The sequence below is a fragment of the Emydura macquarii genome, unplaced genomic scaffold (assembly GCF_026122565.2).
Source record: "Emydura macquarii macquarii isolate MOO-44397 ecotype Brisbane River unplaced genomic scaffold, CSIRO-AGI_Emac_v2 contig_1790, whole genome shotgun sequence".
In the NCBI taxonomy this organism is placed as follows: domain Eukaryota; kingdom Metazoa; phylum Chordata; order Testudines; family Chelidae; genus Emydura; species Emydura macquarii.
The window spans coordinates 18,820,022-18,838,520 of record NW_027131927.1 but is presented as its reverse complement, the minus strand read 5'-3'; the positions used below and the strand labels follow the sequence as shown (position 1 = coordinate 18,838,520).

Genomic DNA, 18,499 nt, shown 5'->3' with positions numbered 1-18,499 from the left:
TGGGCAAACTAACACATGATCCCTTCTATTCTTTCTGGGTGGCATGGAAGAAAGCCTACAGGTGTGTGGGGAAGACAAACAAATGGGTGCAGGAGGCTGGCATCATCGTGGAGAGAGACGAGAGGACAATGCAATAAAACATGGGCAGATAAATAAGAACACAATACTGAGTGCAGATACATTTGTCAGCGTTTGAGAAAAAGTGACAGCAGGAGAATTAACCTCTGGACTAACCTCAGATTCTGAATCACTCTCTCTTTTCTCATCTTCATCTTTCCCAAGGAAGAATTTCAAACCAGCAACTAGTATCTGAAAACCAGGGCAGTTTGAGGTAGGGAGGGAAAAATACAGGAAGAATTAGTTTACAAGAGGCAAAGGTATCCATGTCAGTTACACTAAAATCACCAGTTGCTTATAACAACAAGAGATATGAAACAGCGTAAGGAGGACACACTGACTGAAAGCACTAGACTTCTTGCACAAAAACACCGTCAGTCTTTGTTGCCAGTCTTGCAACAGTGAAGCAATGGCATACAAGTGATCAAAGTGCAGCAGGACTTTACAATGGCCCAATTGAACCTGTACTATTGATGCAGTTTAAGGCCATGTCTACACTAGGGCTGCTTTACTAGTACAGGTATACTGGCAAAACATCCTAGTGGGGATGTATCTTATTATAAGCTACACTGCGCTTTTATCAATATAGTTTATTCTACCACCCCTAAACAAGGCAAGCTCTGCCAGTGTAACTGCATCAAAACTAGAAGCTGCTGCCAGCAGTTATGTCAGCCCAGGGTGTGAAAAGGTGTGATCCTCGACTGACACGACTGTAGTGTAGACACAGCCTATTGCACACAGTCTGGTTTCTGGAGCTGCTAGTACAATTTTGGTTTTATTGCTCTGGGCCATAAGGCCATTCATGATAACATTGGCAGCAAGTTGAGCTCCAAAGCTCAGTTTCAGGAGACTACGGTGGTTTTAAGAAATACAGCATGGGCCTTTATCATATAATAACCCAACCCAGATTTTCCTGGACGTGATAGCTGACGGATTCCTTCACCACACAGTTACTGAACCAACAAGAGGGGATGCCATTTTAGATTTGGTATTGGTGAGTAGTGAGGACCTCATAGAAGAACCTTGGTTTGAGCAACCATGAGCTAACTCAGTTCAAACTAAATGGATAAACAAAAATAGATCTGTGACTAGGGTCTATGACTTCAAAAGGGCTACCTTTAAAAAATTAAGGGAATTAGTTGGGGAAGTGGACTGGACTGAAGAACTCATGGATCTAAAGGCGGAGATGCTTGGAATTAGTTCCTGCAACTTTGACTTGAAGTATCTGAAGCCTGCATCCCAAGGAAGGGGAAAAATTCATAGGCAAGAGTTGTAGACCAAGCTGGAGGACTAAGCATCTCAGACAGGCGCTTAAAAAAAAGCAGAAAGCCTACAAGATGGGAAGGATCAGCAAGGAAAGCTACCTCTTGGAGGTCCGAACATGTAGAGATAAAGTGAGAAAGGTCAAAAGCCTAGTAGAGTGGGACCTTACAAAGGGAATTAAAACCAATAGCCAAAGGTTCTATAGCCATATAAATAGGAAGAAAAAGAAAGAAGTGGGACCACTAAACACTGAGGATGGGGTGGAGGTTAAGGATAATCTAGGCATGGCCAAATATCTAAACAAATACTTTGCCTCCTTTTTTAATGAGGCTAATGATGAGCTTGGGGATATTTAACCTTTTTATTACTGACCTTGGCACAAAAAGTGGGAATGTGCTAATAAAGTTTGTAGATGACACACAGTTGGGAGGTATTGCCAATACAGAGAAGGATCGGGATATCATACAGGAAGATCTGGATGACCTTGTCAACTGGAGTAATAGAAATAGGTTGAAATTTAATAGTGGAAAGTGCAAGGTCATGCACCTAGGGACTAATAACAAGAACTTTTGCTATAAGCTGGGGACGCATCAGTTGGAAGTGACAGAAAACAAGAAGGACCTGGGCGTATGGGTTGATCACAGGATGACTGAGCGCCACCAATGTTATTTGGCCATGAAAAAAAGCTAATGTGATCGATCCTTGGATGCATCAGACGAGGCATTTCCAGTACAGAGGGGGACGTGTTAGTAGCGTTATACAAGGTGCTGGTAAGACCTCATCTGGAACACTGTGTGTAGTTCTAGTCCCCCATGTTTAAGAAAGATTAATTCAAACTGGAACAGGTGCAGAGAAGGGCTATTAGGATGATCCACAGAATAAAAAACCTGCCTTATGAGAAAAGATTCCAACAGTTTGGCTTGTTTATCCTAACCAAAAGAAGGTTGAGGGGAGATACGACTGCTCTCTATAAATACATCAGAGGGATAAACACCAGGAAGGGAAAGGAGTTATTTAAGTTCAGCGCCAACATGGACACAAATACTAAATAGATATAAACCGGCCATCAGGAAGTTTTGACTTGAAATTAGATGCAGGTTTCTAACCATCAGAGGAGTGAAGTTCTGGACTAGCCTTCCAAGGGGAGCAGTGGGGGCAAAAAACCTAGCTGGCTTCAAAACTGAGCTTGATAAATTTATGGAGGGGATAGTATGATGGGACAGCCTAGTTTGGCAATTGACTGATCTTTGACTATTGGTGGTAGATATGCCAACGGCCTGTGATGGGATGTTGATTGAGTGGGTTAGGAGTTATTACAGAGAATTCTTTCTTGGGTGTCTGGCTGGTGAGTCTTGTCCACATGCTCAAGGTTTAACTGATCACCATATTTGGGGTCGAGAAGGAATTTTCCCCCAGGGCCTTCACCTTCCTCTGTAGCATGGGGCACGGCTCAGTTGCTGGTGGATTCTCTGTACCTTAAAGTCTTTAAGCCATGATCTGAGGACATTAATAACTCAGTCATAAGTCACGAGTCTATTACAGGAGTGGGTGGGTGAGGTTCTGTGGCCTGTATTGTGCAGGAGATCAGACTACATGATCATATTAGTCCCTTGTCATCTTAGAATCTATGCATCTATGAACCCAGGGCATCTTAGGCATTTCTAGAGCCACCACCATTGCAGTTTCCAGATACAGGAAATAGACATGCAGAAGGCCTCATATTCACCCAGACCACAGCTAGGATACAGTGACTTTCATTGCTGAGCTGAGAAAGTGCTGATCAAAATGAGGCAATACTCCTGAAAGTCACTTTTGGCTAGCACTTCCCAGCGTGAAAGGGTATGGAATTTCACACCAGCCGGCAATAGCTGAGTTACTAACGTCCACTGCTGCTGCGCTGTGACCAGGACAAACCTATTTCTCCACATTAGATATAAATTAAATTGTGCTACGGCTATTTTGAACCAAAAGTTAAAGAAACACCGTAGTCAATAATTATAGAAAGGAAGTTGCATATATCAAAAACAGCTGAAGCAAAATATACTGCCATTTCAGACAGGTTTCCACCTCACCTTTGTGACTTTGGAAAAGCAGGCTGTTGTGATAACATTTACTGTTTTGGCGTCATTCCTGGAATAAGCACAACGTTAATGTATCTTCACCATTTATAGTAACAAGAAGTTTGCTGATTTTGAAAAATTCTTAAAGTGACATAAAACAAGACATAGCAGACTAAATGCACATTAGAGTCAATGGAAACAAATCCCACAATGCCAGCTGCTTTTGTCGTACCATCAGTGATTTCAAAGGCAAACTAAGAGGTTACGTTTCTTCATGCCATTCAGTGTCATTTTTCCCCCACACGAAAATGATTAGGTCTAGGTACACAGAAGCATATATGCTTTGTCTAAGTTCATAGTGGAGAAGAACACACAATTGCACTTTGACAACAATGAACCAATAAAAACAATGGCAGGCTCAACAGTAGAAGATACTTCAAGTGATAAGAAATTGCCTGTTAAAATTAAATGCAGAGAAATTTGGCTTTCATCATAAAAGCTACTGGAAAGGTTTACCAGAAACAATCTGTAAGAGAGATTTATAAATACTGTAGGCTCTCAACTGAATTTGAGCTGAATGTCAAATACTTATAAAGCTATTTATCAATACTGCAAAAGTCCTGTCCTTAAATGGGGATGGTATGATGGAGTGATGGGATGATGAGATAGGCCACATGCCATTGTGGCCTATCTGCAACTGCTGGTAGCAAATATCCCCAATGGCAGGAGATGGGGAAACTAGAGGAGGACTCTGCGTTACTACTCAGAATTCTGTCCCAGGTGTCTGGCTGGTGAGTCTTGTCCACATGCTCAGGGTTTAGCTGATCACCATATTTGGGGTCAGGAAGGAAATTTCTCCCAGGTCAGATTGGCAGAGACCCTGGGAATTTTTAGTCTTCCTCTGCAGCTTGGGGCCCAAGTCACTTGCTGATTTGAACTGGAGTAAATAGAAGAATCTCTGTCATTTGAAGTCTCTAAGAAATGATTTGAGACTTCGGTAACTCAGCCAGAGATTATGGGCCTATTACAGGAGTGGGTGGGTGAAGTTCTCTGGCCTATGATGTCAGACTAGACAATCACAATGGTCCCATCTGGCCTTAAAGCCTATCAGGCTATAAGTAAGATGGTCATGTACATATTTTAAGTTTTCCCAGGTTTTACTTTATTGTCATGTTTCTTTCCCCTCTATTTTACCAGAGGCATTATTATGCTGCTGTTCTAGAGCTGGCAGACCCATTGTGGCAAGGCATGATTTATCTGCCGGCCTGTCCAGCGGGTTCATGGCATATCTAAGATCAACACATGAGCACAGCTCCTGAAGCCCAAACATGCTATGCCAATGTGCCTCGTGCTCCGGCAGTTTTTTCTCCTGTCTATAAAAGGCAGTCTGACTGTTCATATTCAGGCGGCACTCCTGCTGAAGCCTCTGGGAATTCTACCTAGAATAAAGAACAAAGGGCTGTGCAAACCACATCTGCAGAACATTAGGGAGATCCCAAAAAGAAACAGTATTTCTTATCTGTACAGTTCATTTCCATGGCAGGACCAGGAGGCTAAAAAACGGGTTACAAGTTAGGTGACAACTTTTTTTAATTACACACACTGAGAACCTAAAACAATAGGTAAATTAATATGTTCCCTTGCTATTCCTCACTGTGAAACATCTGCAGAGATCATCAGCACCAGAACATCACCCTAAAGCAACAATGGACTCAATAAATATCTGTGCAACTCCATTAATACTCAGTTTTGGTTTTCTTCTAATATATCACCATCTTAAAGCTTACTCAACCTCCTGCTTACTCAAAACACTGCTGATTTTTTACTGCAGCAAACCAACTCACTACTAAAAACATTGATATTACATGCTCGGTGAATTAATGTACAGGCTTCTTTTCTAATCCTACCCATGCAAATCCTTTTTCTTCTCTTGAAGTACATCTTGGCTTACAGCAGGATGTAGAATACAGACACTGCACACCCAGCTAGCACACACGAAAATAGCAGTGTAGCACTGCTTAGGCAAGTAGAGTACAAAACACGCCAGAACCTTAGGGAAATACCCTACCCATTTCTCTACACATCCAAGCAATGCCTCGCTGGTCTACACTGATATTTTTACCAGCGTAGTATCCTGCTCCTCCCCACTGCCAGAGCTTTTTCCCTGCTGCATCCCCCTGCCAGAGCTTTTTCCCTGCTGCATGGAGCTACATATACCCCACACTCCACCACAAATGTACACAAGGGCTTGGACATCATGACTTACTATACAGCAGAACTGTATTCAAGATTTAATGCATCAATGGAGAGGCTCAAGAAAGCATGTATATGTACACGTTTTGCTTGATGGTTTGAAGTATACTTGTTTATTGTTCTTAAAAGTAAAATGTCTGAGATGCTTCCTACATAACTTCTCCTGCAAAGTCTCTCAATCATTTCTGCCCTACTAGATTGTGTTCCACAAAACACAGTACAACCACACTAAAGTAATTGACTCCAAACAGATTGCCCCAGGGTGGACTGATTTAAAATCAATGCAGTTTTAATCACAGATTTTAATCATGACTGAAGTCAGCAAGCAGAAACCCCTGATTTAAATCATTGATTTTAAACTTGTTTTGCATTTGTACCTTTCGTACCAAAAGAAAGATGGATTTTTATTGGTTGGGACCATGAAAGCATGTTGATTTGCAACAAAATATAGCCTTTACACTGCACCTGGTGCTTCTTTTTGCTAACCAGGAAGATTCACTACATCTATACACATTTATTTATGCAATTGTATAGCTAAAATACATTTATTCAGATTCTCTATTTTTATATTTTCTATTATATTAGAAAGCAGAAAATGACATTTATTTATTTGATGATTTTTTACTTGTGATTTGTGTCAAGATCTATTTGGACAGAAATTCAAAATCAGTTAAAATGCACAAAACATTTAAAAACATTTTTCATTAGTTAAAGCTGTCTTAAACATGTTGGATACAAAAGGAAAAAAGCTTATCAGAAAGTTTATCAAAACATGTTTTGCATTTAAAGCTAACTGACTTTAGCTTAATAAGAAGTATTATCTATAGTTAGTGAATTGAACTGATTGTTTCCAGTCACCATGTCCTTCAAGATTCTAGAACCAGATCTCATCCTCTCACACTTCATTTTTATCCATAGATTGGAAGAGGGAAACAAGCTTTTCTGCCTTTTCAACTCCCAATTTGTTTCTTAACTTTGAATGAAGTAGTCATTGACCTGAACTAGCTGAATACATTGAAATGAAGAAAATAGTCTCTCAGCACTTGCAAAACAGGCCACTACTATCAAAAGCTGGTTTAGCCCTTCAACAAACTCTTGTTCCAGGTGCTTAGCCAGTGACTTTCACAGGTGCAGTGGTCTGACTTTCTTTAAAATTAAGCAGCAAAGACATATGGTTTAATATTATATTTTATGTTTAATTTAAAATGATTTTAATTGATTACAGCAAGTTTAGGCCTTAACAAAGGTTGTCATAATTTCAAATAGTTTTATTTTTTAAAATAAAATAAAACTTCAGTCAATTTAAATAAAAAATGCAATTTAAATTAAAAAAAATTTTTTTTTAAATCATCAATTATTGATCCATCCTGGGTTGCCCCAGAATAAATGAGAACCAATTCTGTGCCCTCAAACTCACCAAATATTCCTTCTATACAGTTCAATCATCACATCAAGAGATATCTTGGCTGCAGTAGGATTGCTGTCTCTTAACATAGTATACATGAAGTTCTGCAGTGTCTTAAGAAAAAAAAATTGGGAAAATGATGAGAGAATTTGAAAGTTTTCATAATAAAAAGCATTAATTCAAAATAAACCTGAAAGCCAGTGTACTTACTGTATTCACTTTATTGTTCTTGTGTTTTGCATTTATATTCTTGATGTCTGTCACAATGTGAGTATATAAAGTCTGTAAACAAACAGTGACACACACAGTAGCATTTTAAAGTGATGTATTTACACTCTGCAGCCACCAAAGTTCATTCCCGAAAGCCCATTAAGTACTATCATGCAAGGAGAGAGCTAGCTACTACGGCAAAGATGTTTTTCCAAAGCCACAGTTGGGAGAGATTGGCTCCAATCCTGCAAAAAGACTTACGCATGTGCTTAACTTGACACACTGCAAATGGTCCCATTGACTTCAACAGGGCTACTCACGGCACACAGAGGGCTTGTCTACATGGGAATGTTAGGGTGGAATAAGCTAGGGTATGACTTTAAACAGCAATAGCTATTCTGCACTAACTCCCCATGTGGACACTCCTATTCTGTACTAAGTGACTTTTTGCATTTTGGCTTAATCCACTTCCAATGTGAAATAACCATTTGTCTAGATGAACAGTTAGTGAGTGGCAAGTTGAGTTATAAATCAACAACACACTAACACGCCACACACTATCACTGTACACCCTACTACCACACCCTACAAGTGCCTTAGTGCACTTTGATCTACTCCTGTTTCAAAGCAAAGCAGAGTATGTATGTCAGTGTGCATTAGGGAACTTTTCCTGTGTGGTAGCAGGGTCCACACAGAAAGACAGTGCGTAGCATACTAGTGCAATGTAGATTTACACCCCCAGCTTGCTGTGTCCTATTCATCTAAACAACCCGAAGTTAAATCTCACAAAGACACTCAGAGCAGAAGAAGAGTGTTTCACACGGGGAGCTAACATGGAATACCTATACTACACCATTTCCTTATGTAGACAAGCCCATATTCTTTGCAGAATGGGGACCGTGGAAAATTGAACAACATCAAATATAGCTGTAATAAAAAAAAAATTCCTTGTATCGCTGAAATCTCTTTTGCAAATTCAGCCAGGTTTTGACTGAATGTCCTAGTAAGTTTGATTCCATTTTCAGTTAGCGATAAATCTTATGGAGCTGGACACTCCGGGATAAATATAATGAGTATGAAAAGGCCAGCTTTAGAAACCTGAACTGTGAGCTGAAATAGTGTGCGCTGCCTCCCCCGGCCCTCCAAAAAGGGCAGGGGGGAGGGGATGGGGGTGGCTGTTCACTGAAAGTTATGGGCTTGGTTCCTAGAAGTTCTGAGTATTTTCTAGTGCCATTGACTTCACAGGGCCTGAGCAACCGTAATTCCTTGTGTGGGCTGATGTGCCACCAATTTCAGATTTAGTGGAAATATTCAGATGACGGGGTCATGACATTCCCCACAGTGCAATCTGAACCGCTGGACTGCTGTGTCCCCTTAGCTCAGAGGTCCCCAAACTGTGGGGCGTACCACCCCCAAAGGGGTTGCAGAGGAATGTGCAGGGGGATGGCACAGTGGGGCCACCTAGCCCCACTCCATCCCAAGCTCTGCTCCAGGCCTGGCCCCCACCTCAACCCGCAATGCCTGGCCTCAGCTGCAGCCCTTGGCCCCCACCCGTGGCCCCACTTTCAGCCCCAGCTAAAAGGCAGGGAGGAGGACATGGATGGGGTAAACGGGGGCGCAGGGTAAAAAGTTTGGAGACCAATGCCGCAGCTCTACAGCCACACAGGCACATCAAGCTGCCAGAAGGCCAAATACCCTACAATTTTTCGCTACTGGAGCCAACGGAACGATGCGAAGGTTATATATTTAGCTAAGGAAGAGCAACTGGGCCATCTGGTACTGCTGCATTACTTGTGGTTCCTTCTCATAAGAGAGGGAAGAATGCTGACAAGAGGACTCACCAAGGACATAAAACCAATTCTTATTCTGCAGCTTACCTTTCGTAGAAGTTTATCATGGCAGCGCAGGAGTTCAAAGAAGAGTTCCAGCAAACTGGTAGGGTTTATTAGATTCTTGTTTCTTAATAAGATCAGAGCTTTGCAAAATGTCTGCAACAAAGAAGCAGTGACCAGAACTACAATTTGAAAGTTACTGAGACAAGAGCATTTATTATTCAGCTACAAAAAAGAGTCAGGCCCAAATCCTGCTCAGACTGCTGCACGTGCTTCATTTTACACACACACTAAGTAGACCCAGTGAAGTCAAGACTGTTCACAGTAAATTAAGCACGTGCAGCAGTCTTTGAAGGATTAGAGCAATGATTTGCTACTGGAGCCCAGAGTTGCTAACTATGTGATGGGCCTCAAAACCAGGGTACCACTTTCTCTACAAACAGGACCACTCTTGCCTTGCTTTTTGGATACCCAACTTAAGGCATCTTGAAGGAGCCTGATTTTCAGAAAGCTGGGCACTGAAAAATTGAGGCACACAAAATGAATAGTCACTTAGGACAATGTAAGCCCTTACTTGTATTGTAAAATAAAATTGTGTATAGAATCCTCTTAAAGACCTCATCAACAAATATCAGTGCTTTAAATATCAGACTTACCATTCGAAGATCTGCATCCAAAGCTGTGTGGTTGTAAGAAAGGAGTTCTTTCAGCTGCTGTGGAAAATCAACAAGATGTTCTGGATAGCAGTGCCCAACCTGTTTAAAAAAAACCAAACCTTTATTGAAGTCCTTATAATGAACTTAACATTGTAGCAATGGTGTATTTGCTTGAGAATTATATCTTTGGGTATGTCTATATTGATGGCAGCAACAGCAACGCCGCCAGGTCAATTCTTCAGGATCGATTGAGCAGCAGTGGAGACCTGCTCAATCGATCTGGAAGTAGACAGCGTTAATCCACCCCTGCAAAAAGATTAACGCTGCATCGACGGGAGGGCATTTCCCGTCGGCACAACATAGTGGGGACGCCACGGTAAGTAGACGTTAGGAAGTCGACTGGAGATACGCAAGTTACTCTACACAGCTTGCATATCTCCCATCGACTGCCGCCAAATTTCGCCAGCAGTGTAGACCAAGCCTGATACTGTTAAAAAAAAAATACCCCTTAGTCATCATTAATGTATATTTGGTTAACTTTTTCATACATGCACATCAAAACATTTTTCTTTGAATGTTGAATTTCTATATTAACAGCTACATAAAAGCTCACTTCTTTAATAAAGGGAAGGATTGAGTGTTCTGTAAAAACTGTATGTTCAATGCATTTAAAGCTGAACTGCAACATCCATTTAAAAAATAAGATAATTACGAAGTAACAAGTTCCATTTGCCATTACTATCGTGTCCCAGAATCATTCTAAAACAACACAACTACTAAAAATATTGCTGAAGCAACGTAGTCAGGGACTCAAATGGGACTCAGCTGGGGTGTTTCTTTGTTTTTTAAATAAAAACAATGCAGTTTTAAAAATGTTTTATTTTTACCATTTTATACTATAACCCACAGAAGCAACATTGGGGAACAGGAATTTAAAAAAATAAAAAGATTATTAAAATATTTTCGTCAGTTATTTGTCACCTATTACTAGCTATTGGGGCCATCTATATATAACTTACAATTATTTCATTTGATGGAAAGGTTTTGTAGGTCACCTTTAACAGTTCCATGTGTTTGTTTTTCCTAGAATTACAGAATTTTACCTGTGCCAAGAACATCACCAATTCAACCAGCTCCTTACTGGGCTTATCTGGCTGGAGTTTGAAAATCTCCACACTGGACTGGTAGTGATGGTACTGCTGAAGAAACTGAAACACAAACATGGCATTTCACTCTTAGTTGTCATTACTGGATAAGACAGCTTCTCAATATCAAGAGATCTAAGCCCTCCTTTGCTCTGCCTGAAAACAGCAGCAAAACTCTCAGTGACTTCAGTGGTATAGGACCAGGCCCTTAGAAACCCCTTCATGTCAGAAAATCCCCCTGAAATGGCATTCTTCTTAGCGTATGTGCAACATAGGTGGCATGTGACCAGAAGTCATCACCGAATTTGGTCCAGTGGTTGGATCATTAGTTTCTCCGGCTTGGGCCAGGTACTAACAGGGAGTGTGATGTGAACACTGATCCATGCCCCCAGAAATAGCATTAAGTCCCTTTAAATATATAATTATTTTTCCCTGTGAAATTCAAACCAAGCAGCTTTTCATAATATATCTCAAGTGTTTCAGTGATGAGACTAACAGCTAATCCACATGAGATGGAATACGTCTCTAATTAGGGTGAGATATTAATATTTACAGTGGGGCCCAGAGACACTAAAGTTAGGTTACCATTGTGCTAAAAACTGTATGGACCAGGGCCCTGATCTTGCAAAGATGTTATGCACTCTGAGTAGTCAAGCATATGCTTAAGTCTTTGCAGGACTGGGGAGCAGCAAAGCACAGTTCCCACGCAGAAGAGTATGCCTTAGAAGCTGGAACAACACAAATAGCTGTGGTGCAGGTACAATGCATGCACATTGCATGGAGGCAGGAGGGAGAACCAGTGTAGCATGATGACACTCTGAACAGTCACGACCCTATGGAGAATTCTTGAGGTTTAAAATTCTGGTTTCAACTCAACTTCTAGCCACAGAAGAGATGGGACAGTGAGGAAGGTATCCAGATCCACTGACCATATTTACATTGTGAGAACCGCTGTGTTTAACATCAAGGATCAAACAGAACAGCTCCCTTGCCCCAAAGCTAGTGTTAAACATGATTAGCTCACTGGCACAGACACTATCTCATACCACACTTCCTTATAAATCTTGTACACTGTATACGCCAGCGGGCTAACCACCTTTAACACTGATCTATGTGAAATAAAAAAGAGGGAGAAAATATTTATACAGTTTCTTCTACTTTGTGCATCTGACAACACTTGGTGTTTTGCCAGTTTTGCTGTCTCCCCTATTGTCAGTCAGTTTCAAATGTCTGGGTGGGACTTTCAGTAACAACAGGGGAGCTTTAATTTTAAAAAGAAATAGGCAATTGTAAGACTACAAGAACTGGGGCTGGCATAAAGTTACTTCTAGCTTTTTAAAGAAGTTAAAAAGATTGCAAGCTGGCAGTTTAAGGGCTCACCAACGCTTGTGAAACAACTCTTAATACGGTAGCTGTTCCTTAATATTTCCATGAGTATACAATCTCTCTTAGGCATTGATCTACACACAAAAGTCATATCACATTACCTATGCAGACTCAGCAGTAGAACTACCCGTCCCATCCATCCCCGCCTCTCCACTGAATGCAGTTATACTGGTATAGCAGTATAAGGGCATAACTATTCCCATACAGGAAGATGAATAAAGCACACCAGCATAAGGCATCTTTATAGTGGTATATCAGTAAAAACATCACCTCTAACTAAAATAGTTAAGTTGCTAGCAAAAAGAAGTATGTAGACCAGGCCCAAGACCCTGATGCAGCAAGGGCCTTTAGCACATGCCTAACTCGAAGCATGTAAAGTCATACTGATTTCAGTGGGACCAGGAGAATGGGGAGGGGTCTTGTCTTATACGTCACCATCTCTGGTGAAGGCAGCTATAGCTTAACAGGGGGAAAGGAGCGTTTCTGCATAGAACACCTAACTCCAGGCAGTGCAAACAGGCTCTGTAGTTCGTACCTCCATGCAGCCAGCGGAGGTGACACACACTGTCTCAAACTTGCCTCATCCTAGGATTTCACCCCCACCATCGCCACGTCCAATTAGTTCTTGCAAGACAAACATGCCCTGTGATTGTGAGGAGGGTGATACAGCCCTTCCCCCGGGCCGCACGGGCGGAGGGGGAGCAAGCGAGGCAGGGAGCTTTCCGTGACACTGGGGGGGAGGGGTCACACATCTGGTTACCCCCTTCCTCAGGACTGTCCCCAACCCAGCAGGCAGCCAGGCCTGAAGAAAAGCTCGCTCTGTGCAGCCCGACGGCCTGCCCCTTCCCCCAGCAGAACCGAAGCTGGTCCAATAAGAGAGACTCCCTCAGCCGCCCCGTCCCTCTCAGATCTCGGCGCCCAACACAATCGGTGTCCCTGACCTCCCGCGCCACGGAGACGAGGGCACGCTGCTGAGTCGGGGGGGGGGGGGGCCCTGGGGCTGATCCCCCGGCGGCGCGGGGAGGGGGGGTCTCGCTGTCTCACCTCCTCAGTATAAGCCGGCGGGTCCCGCTTGATCAGGTTCTGCAGCTGGGGCAGGTTGCTGGGCAGCTTGTTGTTGTTGCGTCCGGACATGGCTGCTCCACCGCTGTGTGTGCGGCTGCCCCGCCCCTCCCGGAACAACCACCACGTGGGCTACCTCTGGGCGCCACCATCTTGGCTTCCGGCGCTAGGGAAGCCGCAGAGGGACAAACTTGTTCCAAAAGCGACCGCCTGCGCGTCGTTCGGAGCCTGGCCCCCTGCGAGGCCTGGGAGCTGCTTGCTGCTACTCCGGGCAGGCAGTAGAGAGCGCAGGAGCAGAGATGGGGTTGTTGGTGTTGCGCAGGCCCAGCCGCTCCCCCTGGCAGCCTGGATGGACAGCCCACTGTGCAGAATGTTTCCTTCAAGCATTGCCAGTTATAGGAATTAGCTGTGTTCAAGGGGAAGGGCTGAGGCCAAGGCGAGGGGGCCCGGCTGAGAGCAGCAGGTCCAGATGGCCTAAGGGCTTTGCACACCTCTCTCCCTCTGAACTCAGTGGGAGCGAGGTATCTAAATAAGTCTGGAGATCTGGGCCCCTGTGCTGTTCTGGGAGCAGCTCCTTTCTGTCACAGCACGGGGACACACATCGTGCCCCCTTTGTGCTGCCACAGGGCAAAGAGCCGTAGTGTAAACGGGAAGCGGCCCAGAGCATCTTCAGGGAGATGCCCTCCAAGGGTGGCATTAGCTTTCCCACCCCGCTTTGCCCAAGACCACATTCGTTGACCTGCAGGTGAAGCTGCAATGCTTAATGGTTCTTCCAGGGTTTTTTTCACGGGGACAGGGAAAGATGAGGAGTGAGGGTGAGATGCAGTTCTAGCGTTAGAGATGTAGAGGAGGAGGACTTGCGAGGGTTCTGTTGGCTGGATATAGGCTCACTATAGTGTGAATGAATGTATGTGAGCATTGAGCTTGCTATAATTGTATTTTATCAGATTAATATGGTAGGATATTAGTATTAATTCTCAGATAGAGCTACTCAACTGTAAATATGCTGGAGCAATCTAGCACTTTGGATGAACTTTCAGTTGATGAATAATTACAGAGTGCAAACTCCAAGGCAACTGTTACAGTTTTCAGTGTCTTTTATTCACTTGGTTTCTCCTTAAAAGGAGAAGTCTAACACAAGGAATGTTTGTGAATACAATTCAGTTTATTATATCACATTTCATAAATGATCAGATGCATTTACTCTAATGTTTATACATCAGTTAAACACGCAGTGTGGTTAGCTTTATATTATAAGCCTTCAATTTTATTTTTAGAGCCTATAAACAAATGTTTCACATACCTTAGAACAACAATCATGTGATATTACATAACATTAATATGGAACATGTATATCTAAGAATTAAGTTCATTTCAAATCGGCTAGAAAAATAACTTGGAATTCTTAGTATGTGAATATTTTTTATCTCTGAGATAGGAAAATAATAATATAATAATCCATTTACAGTGCTCAAAGAAATATTTGCTAATTAGATAAACAATAGCGATCTATTACCACTTGTAGCCACCAGAAGATCCCAAAGACCAAACTGAGCCCTTATTGTCACTGGTTTGCCAGTAGGGTTACTGAAGTTACACATGCCTCACTACATGTCCTGCTGAGACAAGCTGATGTTTCATTACAGTGTTGAGATGATGTCACCGCACAGAGGTTACCTTTATGGATTCAACAACTTTGTGTGGGGGACAACATTTAAAACTTGCCTCAGCTGCAGCATTTGTATTTTAAAAGCTGTAGAGTAAGGTAGAGGAAGCAGCCTCAAACTCATTGCTCACTGGAGAGGGAGCCTGAAACTCTGAAATCCTTTTTTTAAAATCACTGGTCTGTTGAAATGATCTTTCTCTCTTCTCTTACTGCAGAATGTTTCGTGAAGACCTGTCAAAATAAACAGTGGGAACTTTATCCTTTCATTGTAATAATTCTTTCCGGATTTCACATACAGAAAGGCTTGATTTTCCTCTCACACTAGCTTTATGCTGTGCAACTCCATTAGACTTACTCCTGATTTACACCAGTTTAAGTCACCTCAGAACCAGGGCCGTCAGGTACCACATTTCCTTGCTTGGTAGAACGGTAGGATAAATTTAAAGGGCCAGTTTCTGCCTCTGTTAGGCTGATTAGCACCTTACTCCATGTATAGTCCTTTTGCTTTCTATAGGATTACTTGTGAAGCAAGGTGTTACTTAGTGGGAGTAAAATGTAGCACAGTCTGGTCCTAAATCATATGGTTTCTCCATAGGCATCAAGGATGGCCATTCTTCCTAGCTTCTGAAACCCAAACATGGGGGAAGATCCCCAAAATTCAGCACTAGTTCTGTACTGAGTCTGAAATAAAACACATGCTGTTTAATCTAACTTATTTTTCCCTCTGAAACAATGTAGTGCATTTTACCTGCTCTTTTGCCTGAAGCAGAGGATATTGCTGTAATGGGGGGCTCTGTATACCCCAGATACCCTATACTGTGTCCCAAGAAATATGCCATTTTCTGGGGTTGCAATGCAGGTTTCTGAGGATGCTATGGGCAGTGGGTCAGCTGCAGGCTGTGAGACTGCAGTGACCATTGGCAAAGAGAAATCTATTGAGTCCAAAATTGGATCTCATTGATGCGCAAGAACAAAATGAACTCTTAAGCACATAGGAGTTTTTCCTTGCAGACTGAAGGAAAACCTACCTTCTCTTGATGAGGGTTGTCATCATCTTCTGTACCCATTTGGACTTAGGATTCAAGCATCTTTGCTCTCCACTGGGCTTCAACGTAGCACTGAAATGAACAAAGCAAAAATAATACATTTCCTCGCGTTTATATAATGGAAAGGTCACCATTGTCTTTGTATCTGGGATCAGGGTCTGAATAGCAGGAGTCCAGCCCTGTGGTGAGCTGAGTGATACGTTATTGCCATGAACTGGGAGCAAACATAAAATCGAAAGACCTCAGATCCACTAAAACATTAGAGTTCTATCTACCTGGTGTATTTATAGTGCACATAGCAAGTGGGATCTAGGTTCTCCCCTAGCCTCAGAGCTTGATTCCCTACTGCCCTACAAGCTGTGTAGTCATTTACCCCTCTGCCAATGAGTGCAAAATGCTACTATTCGGATCTGGTACCATTTTGCACCCACTGTGCACACTGTAAATGACTAAAAAGGCACAGAGCCATGAAGAATCACACCTTCCAGGCTAGTCCTCAGTTGGTGTAGTTCCACTGAAGTCTGTGGGGTATGTTGATTACACCAGCTGATGATCTGGGTCTTAGGGTATGTCTACACGGACAGCGGCGAAGTTGCTGCTGTCAGATCAACCTTTCTGGATCAATTGAGTGGTCAGCGTAGACCTGCTCAATTGATCCAGAAGATGACGCTGTAAAACCACCTCCTTAAGTGGCGTAGCACTCATTGACGGGAACGCGGTTCCCGTCGGTGCAGTGCAGTGAAAACACCGTGCAGAAGGGAAGCACAGCAGTCGACAGGAGTTATGCAAGCTACTATGCGTAGCTTGTGTAACTCCTGTTGACTGCCGCCGAAATGCCAGGTAAGTGTAGACCAGCCCAAAGCTTCTGGTCTCATTGTGCTTCACTTTGCTTGCTATGCGGAGATGGACCTCAGAACCTGGGGTTACATTAAAGGGGGAAAAATCACAGTATTTCCTCCCATGGCAACAAGCAGTCCCACTGGTGATATCTGAATGGTTAAATCACTACTCACATAATCTCAACGTGTTCACAGGAAGAGCTCTTGGGAATCACTTCTATTTTTTCTAAGGATTTTCGTTGAATGAAATCAGAACCTTTCTCTATGCAGCTGCAACGTCCTTTTCCATAGGTCAACTGTCCTAAAAAAAAATGGGCCCAGGAGAGTCAGAGATTAGAATATCAGATACCAGAGATTTCTTCAGTAAAATATATTTAAGTTGGAAGAGAAGAGGTGGAAAACACCCTACTTCATCCTCAGGGCTGAGGAGTAATTTGTCCTGCAATGTTACCATGTGCATATTTACATTAGGACAATGTCACGAAAAGAACTACATTCTTTTGCCTTAATCTCATTAGTTTGTTTACAGTAGGCCCTTCTAAATCACTTCCTTCTAGAGCTAAAGACTTCCTTTGTGTTATTAGTCTTGTTTTGAAGTCAGAGGACCTGATTCTGCTCTCACATGAGTCAATGTAAACCAGGAGTAACCCCAATGTAAAAGTGATGTGAGAGAATGAGCAGTGGGAACTAAAATCATTGTCCACAAAGGGTCTGATTCTACACCTATTGAAATCAGTGGGAAAGTTCCCACTGACTTGAATGTGCTTTGGATCAGGCCCAAACTGTCTCTCTCTGGTGATTAAAACAAGACAAATCGTGACAGACTTAGGCTGATTTCACACCATTATGAACTTACTAGGGGACAGTCTGGGCAGAAATTCAAGCCTGCCTAAAACTGTCATATTTATTTCCCTGCTAAATCCAAGCTGATCATTCCAAGTCCTGTGTGGACAACACACCCCTTCTAGGGTGTGGGCAGATGCTTGAAATGCAGACCTTGAATTGAAACCACTTTTTGCCACAAAAGTAATTTCCAAGCATTTATTCTACAGAGCTTTCCAGCTCTGGTTTTCTCACTCAGTGACACATCTTTTTTTATATTGCTGCCTCTTACCTTGAATTTCAGCTGCAATCAGGAGCGCAGAACAAAGGACAACAGCCCACGTTCTCTTCATGGTGATGAGAGTGAAGGTACCTCTGTGTTATTGTTGGATGTCTGGGAGAAGTTGAGACGTGTCGAGGAGAAAGTGTTTCCCAGTGTACATTTATACTCTAAGACTTTTCCCTCCTTGATGCTGATTGGTCTCAATTATTGCCATGACAGCTAAAATTATTCAGTCTGTGTGGGGGAAGTCCCAACAGATGACAGAATGGGGAAATTATCTGGCTTTGCTGGCTGTTCCCTTTTAATTGAAATTCCTGATTTCTCATAAGGAAACAAACTAGGTTTCACTTTCAGTGATGCTTAGGAAGTGATCAATGCATGCATTTGTGTGTGCAGGGAGCAGAGCTGCCTTTTTGCTCTTCCAGGCAAAAACAACATAGGAAATTCTGAAAGT

General features: G+C 42.6%; 2 protein-coding genes across 3 annotated transcripts in view; both read right to left on the bottom strand.

Moving 5' to 3' along the window:
- SDAD1 (SDA1 domain containing 1) overlaps positions 1-13,499 on the bottom strand; it is a 33,694-nt gene extending 20,195 nt beyond the window's left edge. Inside the window, exons 1-8 of one of the 2 annotated variants that reach the window (XM_067557033.1) lie at positions 13,372-13,499; positions 10,900-11,004; positions 9,797-9,895; positions 9,186-9,296; positions 7,309-7,380; positions 7,111-7,211; positions 3,453-3,510; positions 235-309 (exon numbers count right to left, since the gene is read on the bottom strand). In XM_067557033.1, the coding sequence (XP_067413134.1) occupies positions 235-309; positions 3,453-3,510; positions 7,111-7,211; positions 7,309-7,380; positions 9,186-9,296; positions 9,797-9,895; positions 10,900-11,004; positions 13,372-13,461 (711 nt within the window). In that variant the 5' untranslated portion in view covers positions 13,462-13,499. The remainder of the gene's footprint in view (positions 1-234; positions 310-3,452; positions 3,511-7,110; positions 7,212-7,308; positions 7,381-9,185; positions 9,297-9,796; positions 9,896-10,899; positions 11,005-13,371) is intronic. The other variant, XM_067557034.1, reaches the window with a different exon arrangement.
- A 989-nt stretch (positions 13,500-14,488) lies between these two features.
- On the bottom strand, positions 14,489-18,169 carry LOC137159182 (C-X-C motif chemokine 10-like). The gene is made up of 4 exons (XM_067557378.1): positions 18,055-18,169; positions 17,115-17,241; positions 16,084-16,173; positions 14,489-15,286 (listed from the first exon to the last, which is right to left on the bottom strand). Exons 1-4 carry the CDS (start codon positions 18,113-18,115, stop codon positions 15,262-15,264), a joined length of 303 nt encoding a protein of 100 aa, XP_067413479.1. The 5' UTR covers positions 18,116-18,169; the 3' UTR covers positions 14,489-15,261.
- Between the last annotated feature and the right edge of the window lie 330 nt (positions 18,170-18,499).